Raw genomic sequence first — 14,573 nt, 5'->3', positions numbered from 1 at the left:
GACCCGGAAGCAGTTGGCGCGCGGCGTGAAGGAGCCCCGAGGGGCGACACTGGCGCGCGGGGATGGCGCGCGGGGATGGGCAGTGCGCTGGCCGCGCGCCCGTCGGTAGTTGAAAGCTGCTCGCTGTGAGCGGTCTTACGCAGCGCTTTATGCCTCGGATTTCTCTCTAGATCCCACCTTTTCTATTCTGAGCCCCGCAGGCTTGGACACCCCTCTCGAGCCTTGTAAAATTCAGCCCACAAATCCCTCCAGAACTTTTTATCCTCGTTAGATATTTGAGAGGAAGTGCAAGATCAAAAGCTTCTAGTTCGCTTTGAGACAATCACGGCCCGAAACGATGGTATATGTGAAAATGGATGCATCAGAATAAATCCTTTTTGGAAGGCCCCGGTTTTAAACTGAATGGATAGGGAGGCTAGACCTTCAAATCAAGCCGTGGAGATAAATGTTTATTAAATAATTATTGACGCTTCCTAAGTTCAGAGGCGTTCCTAGTCTTCTCTAGGATACCAGCAATCACTTAAAATAGATATGTATATTGTATATATACACAATATACATATATACACACAATATAGACTTATAACATTCGTATGTGTGACTGCATCATTTTTTTTCAAGTCTTAAAAGATTGAATTCTTAATGCTTGAGTCTGTGTGTTCATCAATGTTACATCAATTTGCCAAGCAGACAAGCTCAAATGTTCACCAACTACCCGTATATTAAAAAATGAAACAACATGCTTCTGGCTATTTTTTTTTTTTTTAAAGAGGAACTTTATTTGCGTCACGAGGCAGTCTTTGGGGAAAAAATCCACCCAAAGATCAGGCTCAAACCTAAGTTCTCTATAGTCAGCTAGGCTAAGTTTGAGTATGATTTTGTTAGCTTTCTTAGACAAATCCACTTAAAATACATACTGTGTGGGCTGGAGTTATCTTCTACCTATTCAGTAATCCAGAGCGCCTAATTTTAGGTACTAGTAACTACTTATTCACAGGTATTCCTGTATGTCTTTAACAAATACCGCATTACCAAAGGGCTGGGTATGGGCGGAGGGCTGTTCTTGGGGCTTGCTTACAAACAGGGAGGCCACACTCCTTGCTTTTCAGGTATGCCCCAGTCTAGAGTTTTCGTTCTGTTATTACAGTTAAGATCTTACTCTCACAAACATGCACCACCAAATGTCTGAGCATGTTCAAAGTGCAGTCATATCACACATATTTAATTTATTAGGATGAACAATGCAGTCTATATATGCTCAGAAAGACAATCCTATTCAACTGGGCCACTAAAGAGAACCCAAATATTTTCATCTGATTCTCAGCTCAGGAATCAGCAATCTGATCCAAATTCTATGATGGACTCACTGAGAAATAATGTAATATGCCTCCTAGGTAAGTAAAAGGGTTTTCATGGGTGACTTTGACCACAAAAGATTACTGACATATGCATGACAGAATCCAACCCCCATGTAAAAAGTAATGGAATGATAAAACATCTATATAATTGAATATTATTTAGCCATTAAACAATAATGTTTGAATTCTATAGAAACATAGGAAAGTATGTATAATGTGATTTAGTATAGTAAATAAAATGACTATAGCTATTTTAAAATATGTAGGCATATTTTTGGAAAAAGTTACCCTGGAGTAATGGAATTATGGGTGCTTTATTAACATTTTCCTTTTAGGGATTTTTTCTAAATTTCTTACTCATATCCTTTTTAAATCAGTATGAGAAATGTTTATCTCTTCTATGAGCCTATAACTGAAGATACTATTAATTATTGCTTATTCTATACCTTATATAGAGGATCCATATAATAAATCCCTCATTTATTTTAGATTCAGTTAGAAGGACTGGTTTTGTCAAAGAAAACTCCATACTTTTATTAAGAAACAAACCAAAAAACAGACAAAAAGCCATAAAATCACACTACCCAGTATGCTTCCCTTAGATGCAGGAAATGGATAGCTGCCTTTCTGTGCAATAAAAAACAACATGTTCAAAATCTATTATGTAAGAAACCTTTTTTCTATCTTGTAGTAGTTCCATTCTGTGTTTAAAACCTGTTGTCCAATTCAATATTTTATTTCTTAAACTGCCTCCAATCATTTAAAAAAAAGTTATAGAGAACAAGGACTACAAATAAAACACGCATTCCTGATTAAGGATGTTTTATGTTATTTCTCTCATTTTGCACCAGTAATTGTGTAATCAGAATTCGGTTTACAAAATTTGGAAGCCATCTGCTTTGATGATTAACTGTGAAATAAGTAAAGGTTACTACTAGTAGTAAATTTCTGAGTCATTTGGCCTAGATGTATCAAGTTATAAATTAAAGATATTCTAAGATAAAAGTTAAAAGAAACGAGTTTTCTATATTTATTACATATATGGTATCTTTCCTGTAAGATGGGAAATGATTAAAGTTAGGAACTAAGATTTTATAATATGAAAAGTTGAGTCAAATTAAGTTAAATTGCGTTTTCACGTACAAAAGTTTGGAAATTTTAAAGTTAACTCTTTTGACCAAATATTTTGAGTCAAACAGAAGCAGTAAAGAAAACTGCACCAGCTAGGAAGATGTGATAGACACAAAGGCTTTATAAATGTGTGACATCCAGAAAGGCTAAAGGGAAATTGGGAATAGCTAAAGGAAACCAAAAAGATATCGGTAATACAAATAATAGGATATATATGAGGTGAGGCATATTTTTAAAATAAATATTCTCTATATAAAACAAAGCATGCTTCCAACAAATACAAAATATTTATTACACAAAAATGTAACAACTGACAAACTACCAATTTGTTAAACTTAGAAAAGTACTAACTTACTTCCCCCAAAAAAGGAAAACCTTTACATTTTTGTTACTTGAGCTAATTCACCTCCAAGTTATAAATGTTAAAAAATTTTTGTTTAAAAAAAAAGTTAGTCTATGATTGTCCCAATTTATTTTGCTATGCCATGACAAAAACAAAATATCTTTGAAATGTTCTGAGTATTTAAATGAAATCATGTTTGTAACATACACTTATTCAAAAAACATTTACATCAATAATAGGCCAACATACACATTAAATACCCTCTGAGTATAAACACGAGCTACAACAATGCCGCATGAAACTCAGTACCTGTCGATTCACATATAACACAGTTCTCAATCTGACTGGGGCTAGTACTATTTAAAGAACATAGTTATTGACTCTCTCCTGGTATGAAAATGCTGACATTCTCATCAACTGAATACCAACTTCATTATCTCATATTCTTTTGTCAAGTCCTTGTCTCCAGGTTGGAATAGCCCTAGGGAGAAGAAGAAGGGCAATTATAAATACAAAGGGAATTTTTAAAAAATCCTAATTAAATTCTACGGTGGACTCACTGAGAGATAATATGCCTCCTATATAAGTAAAAGGCTTTTCATGGGTGACTTTGACCATACAAGATTGTTGACATATGCATGTCAGAATCTAACCACCATGTAAAATGCCACTCTATGTCATTAGGTACGAAGTGTAAATAGCTCAAGTTTTCAATGTATAGGAATGATAGAACATCTATATAATTGAACACTATTTAGCAACTTTTACCAGCTTTTTACTGTAAAATCTAGCATGCATATAGAAATTGTATAAAATATAAATATGTAGTTATTAAGTTGTTATAAAGTGGACACCCACTCTAACTCCTTTTTACCTGTGTGGGATATGCAGAAGTGGCCCAGAGCCTGTGGGTCCCGTCTTCTTGGTCCGTTCCTCCCAACCTTTGGTAGGTCTGTAAAGCCTAGAGGGATCTCTACTAACATTGTTTTCAACCTGTAATCAGAATGAAAATGAGTGCCAGTTACTTTATATGAACTATTAAGTTTGGACTAGTGAGTGAGATCTTTAGTAACAACAGCAAGCAGTTATAAGAAACATCCTTGACATTCACTAAACAGAAAAAAAACTGTTAACCTTTTCAGCAAACTTCTGGTTGTGCTCCGAGAGCTAACCTAAAATCTGGACTCCATCAATCTATTAATAAACTGTTAATTTAGCTTCTTTTTTCTAGTTCAATTACTTTATTCTGCTTCCACTGTTTTTCTATTTTTTGTTTCTGTTCTGAGGGAAATGTAATTTCACCAAGTGTGATAGTGGGATAGCCAGACAATAAATTTAGGATAAATAACCACCAGAAGTCCTTTGTTCCTTCCGTTCCCATGAGAGTCACCAACATCTGTAGTCCGTGTACTCCCAGGGAGATTAAGCAATGCTCCTAGCTGCCATAGGTCTAAAACAGAGGCATATACAGAAAAAAAATGAAAAACAGAATGAAGAGTAGGAAGAGAAAATTAATTCAGGGTAAAAGAAAATAAGGTGCTTAGAATGTGAAATGGCAGAATTCCAACAACAGTTGCTTAAGTTGTACTAAACTGTGCTTTGTAATATGTAAATCCGTTAAGTACGAAATCTAGAGGAAGTGATACAGAAATAGAGCTCTGGATATAAAGAAAATGGATTTTATGCTTGTCTCCTTACAAATCAAGGAGTTAGGATAGTAACAATAAAAATAAATCTTAGCACACAGCACCTTTTCTTTTAATTTTGCCAGTTTCCTTTGTTTTTCTGCCTTTTCATCTTCCTTTAACTGTCGATCTAGAATTTTCAATTCAAGTTTATGTAAATCCTAAAAAAATACATCAACAAAAGAAGAGTAACATTAAGAAAATAAAATTCAGTGGAATTTGTTTCAAAGGTCAGTTGCTTGCAAGTAAAATTAAATTACCCTAAATATCAAGACTTCAATATTAACCTTTTCCAACAAAGGCTAAGAGCTGTATTTATCCTGAATATAAATGTAACACATGCACATCCTTTCTGAATCACTTTCTTTAGCTATCTCTTGTTTTATTTTATAGTTCAATCTAAAACTCCTTTTCTTTTAATAGTTGAGCTAAGCCTATTTTCACTTATTGATACAGGTATGTCTGGTTTTAGATCTCTCACATATTTTTTGTTTTACATGATTTTTTTTTTCTAGGTCTTTTATTGTGAGGCCTGCTTGCCTTTTTTGGTGGGCGGTGGGAAGAATGCATGGGATCTTTTGTTATTTAGGAAGATTTTTACATATGGGCTAAGGGAAGTTCCATTAATGTGCTTTTGTCTATTATTTTTCTTTGCATTTCCCTTATTTTTTGCTTTATGACAGTTGCTTATATGTCTTTTGATGCATATCACAATTCATAAGAATTATTTCATAACAGGTATATCTCATTTTTTTAAAAAGATTTTATTTATGTATTTGACAGAGAGAGAGAGTGCACAAGAGGTGGAGTGGCAGGCAGAGGGAGAAGCAGGCTCCCTGCTGAGCAGAGAGCCTGACTGGAGGCTTGATCCCAGGACCGTAGGATCATTACCTGAGTCAAAGGCAGACACTTAACTGACTGAGCCACCCAGCTGCCCCTAGTTCTATCTCATTTGAACGCTTTTTCATTTTAAAGTATCCTTCCTGGGGTGCCTGGGTGGTAGAGTTGGTTAAGTGCCCGACTCCTGGTTTCAGGTCATGATCTCAGGGCCGTGAGACTGAGCCCTGCACTGGGCTCCACGCTCAGCACGGAGTCTGCTGGAAATTCTCTCTCTCTGCCTGCCCCCCCGCCATGCGCACATGCACGCGCCCTCAACCCTCTCTCTCTAATAAATAAATCTTGAAAAAACAGTCTTCCTCACTGTGAATTGTGCAAGATTGTTGAATCTCAGATCTCTACCTCTGAAACAAATAATGCAATATATGTTAAGAAAAAAAAAGAAGAAGAAGAAGGTAGCAGGAGGGGAAGAATGAAGCAGGGGAAATCGGAGGGTAGACAAACCATGAGAGACGATGGACTCTGAAAAACAAACTGAGGGTTCTAGAGGGGAGGGGAGTGGGAGGTTGGGTTAGCCTGGTGATGGGTATTGAGGAGGGCACATTCTGCATGGAGCACTGGGTGTTATGCACAAACAATGAATCATGGAACACTTCATCTAAAACTAATGATGTAATGTATGGGTATTAACATAAGAATAAAAAAAAAAGAAAAAACAGTCTTCCTTATCTTTTTAAATACTTTTTGGACTGAATTCCACTTTAATAGTAAAACTGTAAACTCTTTCTTCTATTAGCATTTTTCTTCTATATGTTTTTTTAAACTCGCCTATTATCCCCTACCTCTCTGCAGTAACCTTGATTCCCTTAAGTCCATACTGAGTTTCTATACTGTACCAGACCCTACGGTACAAGGATGAACAAAAAGGACAAACCCTCTGCTCTCATGGAGCTTTCACGATGGTGGGGAGATGGACAGTGAACAAGTAAGCAAATCACCTGTGGGGTAGAGACCGGCGGTCTGGCAGAGAAGACAGGACATGCGTGGCCCAGCCCATGGCCACCTTTCCGGCCTCGTCCCCTGCTGCTTCCCAGCTCCTGGGTGGTGCCCTAACATTCCTGCAGTTCTTACAGGTTTCCCCCCAAACCACACCGTCACCCTCCTGCGAGCTGCCCTTCATGCTGTTCCCTCTGCCAGGAAGGATCCACCCCCCCCACCCCTCTTCTTCAAGCCTCCACCCCAGCATCCCCTTCGGTCTGCCACCCGCAGCTCTGGAAGGCTTCCCTCACTGCCTGCCTGCCTCCTGAAGACCCCAGCCCACCACCTCCATCACCCCACTTCTGCGCGGTCTCCCATTTTCGCCGACCTCAGTCTGGAGGCAACACCCCTACGGGGGGCCCTGAAGGCTACCCAGGAACTGTTATTGACTCACTCGTTCCTGAAACCTGGAGATCTCCTCGGCAGCGGTTTTCCTCTTTTCGGCCTTTTCCGCCTTTTCCCTCATCTCCTTTTCATGCCTCAGAAATGCTTCCTGCTCTTTCTTCTGCTGGGCATAACTCTCCAGGAGCACTTTTAGTTTAAACTGGCGACGGCGCTCTTTCTGCTGATGCTTCTCTTTCTCTGCTTCTTCTTTCACCTGGGAGGCACGCCTCATTGACCTTTCGAGACTCTTCTGCTTCTTCCACGCTTCCACGGCCAGTTTCTGCTTCTTTCTTTGCTCCTCTTCTCGCTTCTGGTTATCTTCTTTTTTATTGTGCAGGAGCAGAGAGATGTTCTCTGCCTTTTCCTTCAACTTGAAAATTTCCTCCTTCTTTTGCAGCTTTTTGGTTTTCCAGTTCTGAATAGACTGATTAAAAAAAAAAAAAGGACAGCAAGAGAAAAACATTTTTAATAACCAAGAGCGCTCGAAAAGGCAACCTCAAATCCATCTTTCTAGAAAGAATATTGTTTGCAGGATGCTGGTTGCTTAGGTTTTAAAGCATTTTTTTTTTTCCTAAACCAATGCAATTTTTTTCCTACTTCATTTTTTTTTTAAATAATGGACCTTTTATTTTTTTAAAGATTTTATTTATTTATTTGACAGAGAGAGACACAGCGAGAGAGGGAACACAAGCAGGGGGAGTGGGAGAGGGAGAAGCAGGCTTCCCGCTGAGCAGGGAGCCCGATGTGGGGCTTGATCCCAGGACCCTGGGATGACCTGAGCTGAAGGCAGACGCTTAACGACTGAGCCACCCAGGCGCCCCAATAATGTACCTTTTAAACACTGAGTATTGGTTTATCCTTTTGGCCTTCTTCCTCTCTTAATCCCCAGGTTCACAAAGACTGCACCTCATCAAGTGGCCTCCTCTCCTTTACCCGCTTCGTTTGCGTTCATAGGGAACATCTCTTTCTTCTGATCAACTCACTCTGCTTCCAAACCCTCTGTCTAGGCTTAGAATACTTTGAGTGACTTTTTCTCTGTCAAATATCAGAAGAGGAATTACAAGTGGGCTGCTTGAGAGCATGGGTCTGAAGCCAGCCGTCTGGGACCAAATCCTGGCTTTGCCATTTAGTAGGTGTGCTCTTGGATGAGTCACGAAGCTTCTCTGACCTCATTTTGCTCATCTGTAAAGGCAGTGGGTAGTACCTCTCAAACAGGGTTGTTGTGAAGATGCAGTGAGTCAGTGCCTGGCACATACTGATTCACAAGTGTGAAAAAAAAATAAAATTGCTATATTGCATTTACGGGTATATAAATATTATTTAAAATTCTAGCAGCCTGCTAGCAGCCATAAAGGATACATCTATTGAATGACTTTCCCCTCCAGTCAGGACACTGTTTCTTCATCTTTTCTCATGGTGTATCATACATTCATGAGACAAATTCCTGTGGTACGTGTACTATACGCAAGGTGGTGTGATAGGAGCCACAGATAATTAAAACAGTACCAAGTGCCATCTAGAACAGAGTCTCTCAAAGTGCAGGTCCACAAAAATATCAGCAATTTACGCCAGAATGTAAATCAGTGTACTGCTTCCTTCAATGAGAAAGTTTTCTACAGGAAAAAAAAAAAAAGTGAACTTAACTAAACAGTGTGCTTATTGAGTAGCTGATTCTGGTGCAGTCGATTTATCCTACTGGAAACCAGCAACAGCTTACAAACTAACATCTAGTCCATGGACCAAGTTTGAGTAGCACAGCTCCAGGTGAGATAAGATACATACATAAACACTAGCACATGTATGTGCCCCAGCATGTCAAAGAAGACATATAAACAAGGGGCACTTGGGTGGCTCAGTTGCTTAAGTGTCCAATTCATGATTTTGGCTCCGGTCATGATCTCCGGGTAGTGGGATTGAGCCTGGAGTGGGCTCAGTGCTGGGTATGGAGACTGCTCTCTCCCTCTCCCTCTGCCCTCCCTCCGCCCCCTGCTCACACTCTATCTCAAAAAAAAAAAAAAAGAGGTATACACGAGGTGTCTGTGAATTCTGAGGGGACTTCCTGTGTCTCAGTGGGCAAGCAGGAAGTAGCATCTGATCTGGGCAGATTTTGATGGGCTGGCACTGAAGGCGGGGAAGAAAGAATGGAGGCTCCAGAAAGACAGAACAAGACAAGCAAGGGTGCTCGGGCCAGAAAGTTCAGAGCACGTCTGAAAATCATTATCTTCAGTTGGGCAAAACACAGGACATGTTAAGGGGAGTGGGAGATAAAAATGGAAAATCACCTACTCATCATCTTTTTTTTTTAAAAGATTTTATTTTTAAGTAATCTCTAGACCCAACGTGAGGTTCAAACTCCCAACCCTGAGATGAGGAGTCGCACATTCCACTCACTAGCCAGCCAGGCACCTTCCTACTCATCATCTTAAACTCAGTAGAGTTAAAACTACGTTCCTGAGGCTCTCCCCCAAAATTCCCTCTTCTCCAACATGTCCTACTTCAGTAAACAGTCCCACAACCTGACACCCCACCTACCTCACTCCTACATTCAATCAGGTGTCAAACAACAGGAAATAGACTGAGAAGAAGAGTGAGCTAGAATCCAGGTGGTTCACCTTTATTACAAGAAGCACTGTGCCTGCTCCTTTTCCCTAGAGAGGTGGCTCTCAAACTTGAGCTTGTAACGGAATAACCCAGTGGCCTTGTGAAAACATAGATTGCTCCCCACACCCAGAGTTCAGATTAGGTCTGGGGTTAGGGCCCAGAAAGTTCTAACAAGTCCTAGGTGATGCTGACTTTGCTGGTCCAGGGACCCCATGTTTTCAGTATCCTGGAAAAAAAAGCCCAAATAATTCTTAACAGCTCATTATTTTGAATTTTTAAAAATGACTTGTTTCGAGGTGCTTGGGTGGCTCAGTCGGTTAAGCGTCTGATTCTTGATTTTGGCTCAGGTCACGGTCTCAGGGTCATGAGATTGAGCCCCGTGATGGGCTTCGTGCTGGATGTGGAGCCTGCTTAAGATCCTCCCTTTCCCTCTGCTCCTCCTGCCCTCCCCACCCCCTCCATGAGTGCACATTTGCACACTCTCTCTCTCTAAAGAACAACAAAAAAAGACTTATTTAAAAAAATTTTCTTAAAGTCCCAAATGTCAATTTTCCTACATTCAACTTATTTTGAAGGGAAGAAAAAAACAACAAATGAACCCTAGTTATTTTCTCTAAAATTTTAAATTAAATGTGGAATCGACATTTCTTTAATGCTCCTTAGGTACGTCATCTGTTGAACAATCATACTTCTGCTGTCAAACCAAGCTAGCTGATGTTTATTATAGTGAAAGTCTACAAAAAAGGGATTCAGCCCCACATCGGGCTCCCTGCTCGGCGGAAAGCCTGCTTCTCCCTCTCCCACTCCCCCGCTTGTGTTCCCTCTCTAGCTGTCTCTCTCTCTCTCTCTGTCAAATAAATAAAATCTTAAAAAAAAAAAGGGACTCAGACTCAGACTATCTAAACCCATGGTACTCAACCAGGGGCAATTCTTGCCATCCAGGGGGCACTGGGTAATGCATGGAGACATCGTTGATGATCACAACTAAGGGGGTATTACTGGCATTTAGAGGGTTGAGGTTAGGGATGCTGCTAACCATCTACAGTGCACAGGACAGCAAAGAAGTCTCCAGCCCAAACAGTTCACGGTGCCAAGGTTGAGAAGTCCTGATTTAAACCAAAGCCAGAGTAATATTATTGTGAAAATGGAACCTGTTAGGTATTTGCTACCAGTAAGAGTTAGTCTTTCCTCTGGGGTAGCCAACACCTTGAGTCTTTTAAAATAAACAATGAGGCTTAAGCTCCAAAACTCCAAGAAACATTTAAGAATCAAAGAGTCTTTCCCTACCGCCTTTTTATTTTCTCTTGAAAACAATCAGGCCTTGGTGGTAAGATGACTTTTACCAAAAGCCTAAGTAGCTCTGGATTTCCCACACTTCAGGCGGACACAGGGGGGTTTTGCCCACCATCAGAAGTTTTCTGGCCCGTTGTATTTCTTAGGGTAGAAATGTTTGGTCTTGAGGAAGTTCAACTGGCGCTCCCTTAGTTGGGTAAGATTACTTAACTTCTCACTGCTTCAGTTTCTCTTTTATAGGACAGTGGGGTAGGGGACTATAAACACACTTCACGAGTGGTTGTAAAGTTAATGATCCATGTTAAAGAGTCTAGCACTGTGCCTGGAAGACAGAAACATACAACAAGTAATAGCTATTGTTGTGATTATTACCTCTTTTTTTCTTTCTTCCAGGGCCAGAAATTTTTGATACCATTTCTCGTGCTGCTGAACTTCCTCCTGTGTTCTTCCAGGAAGGTTTTCTAGAACTTCTCCCATGAACGTTGGCTTCCCTTTATGTTTGTTTCTCACCTTCACAAAGTTCTGGTGGTCATAGTCATCCCAGCCCCCTTGTCGCCCTCCTGTTTGCTGAAGGAATTTTTCGAAATCTACCACTTCTTCTGGAAGAGTGCTCAGCATTTCTTTGTCTACAGGAAGCTTGCCTGACACGGCTCTGAAAGCCGCCTCTGCTCCTGAGTTACCCAAAGCCCACGTGTCGATTTTTCTTGATATGGCACTCAACTCATTATTGGTGGTTTTCTCTTCTTTAAGAAGCTCTTCATAACTGAAATTTTAAAGGTAAACTTTGAATAATAAGACACAAACAAATCCATATCGACCTTGCCTTTTTTCCCCTCAAATTTCATTATTCCTGACTCTTTACATGTCATCTTCTCGACTTACAATTATTAACATTATAAAGAGGGGGAAAAAAACATCTTTCAAATTCTTATTTGGGTTTTCTATCTTCTCCAAATATAAGTGAAAATTCACTTGAAACGTGAAAAGCAATCTGAAACCTAAAATAAAAGAAGAGAGGTACTATATTGCTCTTGTGTAAGACTAATATTAAATACAGAACAATAAAATAGCTTGTGTACAACAACCTAGTGGAGAGGTAATGAAAAATAAAGGTCAATAATTTTATATCAAAATGAACTTAAAACATACATCAACCTCTGCTCTTCCTTAAAAGTGTTAATCGCATTTTCAATTTCTTCCATCATTTCTCTGAGCTTTTCAACAACTGTAAAAAAAAATAACATGGAAAGACGGTTATGTCGTATTTTAGTAGGACCAAGAATAAAATGTTAGGAGAAAACGGAATGTTGCCTTAATTTATCAACATTTCTTAACCTAAAGGATAAGACAGTTGTGCTTTTATAAAGCTAATGTTTATGACTGCAGTTTTTTTCTGATTATAGATTTATTCCTGTGCACACGTATTATTAAACCATACTAGCATTATTTTTCCCACAGAAATGTTTTATACTATACATACTGCCTTGTGAGAAGCAGTTTTCATTTAACAAAATGTGGTTAAATACATGTGGTTAAGTTTCCATGTCAATATACGTATGTCCCCCCTCATTTTTTTCATGGCTTCATGGTATTTCTTTTTTTTTTTTTTTTTTTTAAAGATTTTGTTTATTTATTTGACAGAGAGAGACACACCGAGAGAGGGAACACAAGCAGGGGGAGTGGGAGAGGGAGAAGCAGGCTTCCTGCGGAGCAGGGAGCCCAATGCGGGGCTCGATCCCAGGACCCTGGGATCATGACCTGAGCCAAAGGCAGATGCTTAACAACTGAGCCACCCAGGCACCCCATGGCTTCATGATATTTCATTGTCTACATTTACCCTAAGTCATTTCATTAATTCTCCAAGTGATGAACCTTTCAGTAGATACAATGCTGTGGTAAATACTTTTGTGTAGTGATTTTGCATGCTCAAGTGTTTTCAGACAATAATTGAAAAATTTGAATGCCAAATCAAAAAGTGTATGTGCTTTACAGTATGGTCAACAATGGTGCACTGTCCTGCTGGTGCTTGGAGGCTCTACTCACTTACGGTGCCTGAGCGTCCCCTTCCCGTGCACCTTGAACCATTTCCAAAATGAGAGGCGAAATGGATCATGACTGATTTCACTGACATTTTTGTGATCATTAATGAGCCTGAGCATTTTTTCATATGTGTTTTGTATTTCTTTTGCCATCAACGAGCCCCTGATAATCTTTACCCATCTTTCCATTAGGTAACTTACCTTTGTTGCTCCAATTTGTCGGTACTCTTTATATGTTATGGTCATTAGTTTTTTAAGTTACATATGTATTGCTGATATTTTCCTAATTTGTTTGTCAACTTTATGTTTTTGGGTTTGTGTGTATGTGTGTGAAGTAGTCAATTATGTCTATTTTTGGCTTTATGGCTTCTTTTTTTTTTTTTTTTAAGATTTTATTTATTTGCGAGAGAGAGAATGAGAGACAGAGAGCATGAGAGGGAGGAGGGTCAGAGGGAGAAGCAGACTCCCTGCTGAGCAGGGAGCCCGATGCGGGACTCGATCCCGGGACTCCAGGATCATGACCTGAGCCGAAGGCAGTTGCTTAACCAACTGAGCCACCCAGGCGCCCTTGGCTTTATGGCTTCTGATTGTCATTCTTGTAAACTAGAATACAATTATAAAAATATGAACTCATGTTCTTTTCTAGGATTTTTATGAATTCATGTATTAATTTAATAAATAATAATTAGGATAGTCATAGTTACCATTTTTTAGTGCTTCCTAAGTTATAAACATTAGACAGGTGCTTTATATGCATTGTCTCACTTCATCTCCCCAAGAATCCTGAGGGAGGTCCTACGATTATCTCCATTTTACAGTCAAGGAAATAAAAGCTCAGAGAGACCAAGTAATTTGCCTAAAATCACATAACTAATAAGTGATTTGATCCTTCAGGAATGAATGTTGGTGTGCGCAGGGAGGTAAGGACGCCATTTCCTTTTTTTCCAAATGGCTAGCATTTGTCCCAATACTATTAACCTTTTCCTTATGTATTCGAAATGTAATTATTTGAAAGGCAATTATTTCAAAAAGCAAATGGTGGGAAAAGCACAAGGCTGGGAATCAGGAAATTCCCTCTTTTCTTCTTCGTTAGCTGAATCTGAACTCCTCCATACCTGAGGTTCCATCCTGTACATGACACTATTTTCTGTTCAATCAACTTCATAATTTGTGAGGATGTGATAGCATTTTAAAGGTAAAGCAACTACATAAATTCCACATGTCACAGTTAATTATTAATGTATCTTTCCTGATCCCTAACCAATACATTATGGCCTGGCTCCATTAAGGCCAAAGGAAAAAAAAGCACTTATTAGGAGAGTATATAAATATTTCTAATGAGCAATAGCAAATACTAATACATAAGACAGAACAGAAATCTAAATTCACTCACAATCAGGTGTAGGCTTCACATCTTTTAACTGGTGCTGAAGTTTCTTTACATTGTTATGTATTTTGGCCAATTGTTGCTGGATTTTTGCTCCTACAAGGAAGAAGTATGTACTTTTAAATAACTCTATGACAAAGGTGGTTACAGCTCAGGGTTCTACACGTAAGACTGATCACTATCACTTAGTAAAAGATAGCCAAGAGCAATTAAATAAAGGACAAAAGATGGTCAAAAAAATATCACAAAAGATATTTGTGTCAAAACAGCCTGAACATTTTAAGTAACCTTGCTTAACTAAAGCATCTCCCAGTTTCCTCCAATATTTAAAAGCACAATGGGTTAAGTCTTACTATAAAAGGAAATGTTCATTCTTTCTCTCTCTCTCTCCGTTTTTTAACTCTTTGGAGTTTGAATGATTGGACAATGTTCTAAATACATGGAACAGGAGCTCAGATGTAGTCATGTTTTCTTCTT

The 14,573-nt window shown here is 39.2% G+C and overlaps 1 protein-coding gene across 4 annotated transcripts in view; it reads right to left on the bottom strand.

The window, feature by feature from the left end:
* Positions 1-2,757: 2,757 nt before the first annotated feature.
* CCDC112 (coiled-coil domain containing 112) overlaps positions 2,758-14,573 on the bottom strand; it is a 127,232-nt gene continuing 115,416 nt past the window's right edge. For 3 of the 4 annotated variants that reach the window (XM_081827219.1, XM_081827218.1, XM_081827217.1), the window contains 7 exons: positions 14,103-14,192; positions 11,820-11,895; positions 11,043-11,433; positions 6,787-7,200; positions 4,583-4,678; positions 3,707-3,825; positions 2,758-3,313 (listed from right to left, as the gene is read on the bottom strand). In XM_081827219.1, coding sequence (XP_081683345.1) covers positions 3,271-3,313; positions 3,707-3,825; positions 4,583-4,678; positions 6,787-7,200; positions 11,043-11,433; positions 11,820-11,895; positions 14,103-14,192 — 1,229 coding nt within the window. In that variant the 3' untranslated portion in view covers positions 2,758-3,270. The remainder of the gene's footprint in view (positions 3,314-3,706; positions 3,826-4,582; positions 4,679-6,786; positions 7,201-11,042; positions 11,434-11,819; positions 11,896-14,102; positions 14,193-14,573) is intronic. The other variant, XM_081827220.1, reaches the window with a different exon arrangement.

Source organism: Leptonychotes weddellii, chromosome 7 (assembly GCF_054177405.1).
Source record: "Leptonychotes weddellii isolate Sample4059 chromosome 7, ASM5417740v2, whole genome shotgun sequence".
Classification (NCBI taxonomy): Eukaryota; Metazoa; Chordata; class Mammalia; order Carnivora; family Phocidae; genus Leptonychotes; species Leptonychotes weddellii.
This window is presented reverse-complemented; position numbering and strand designations above follow the sequence as displayed.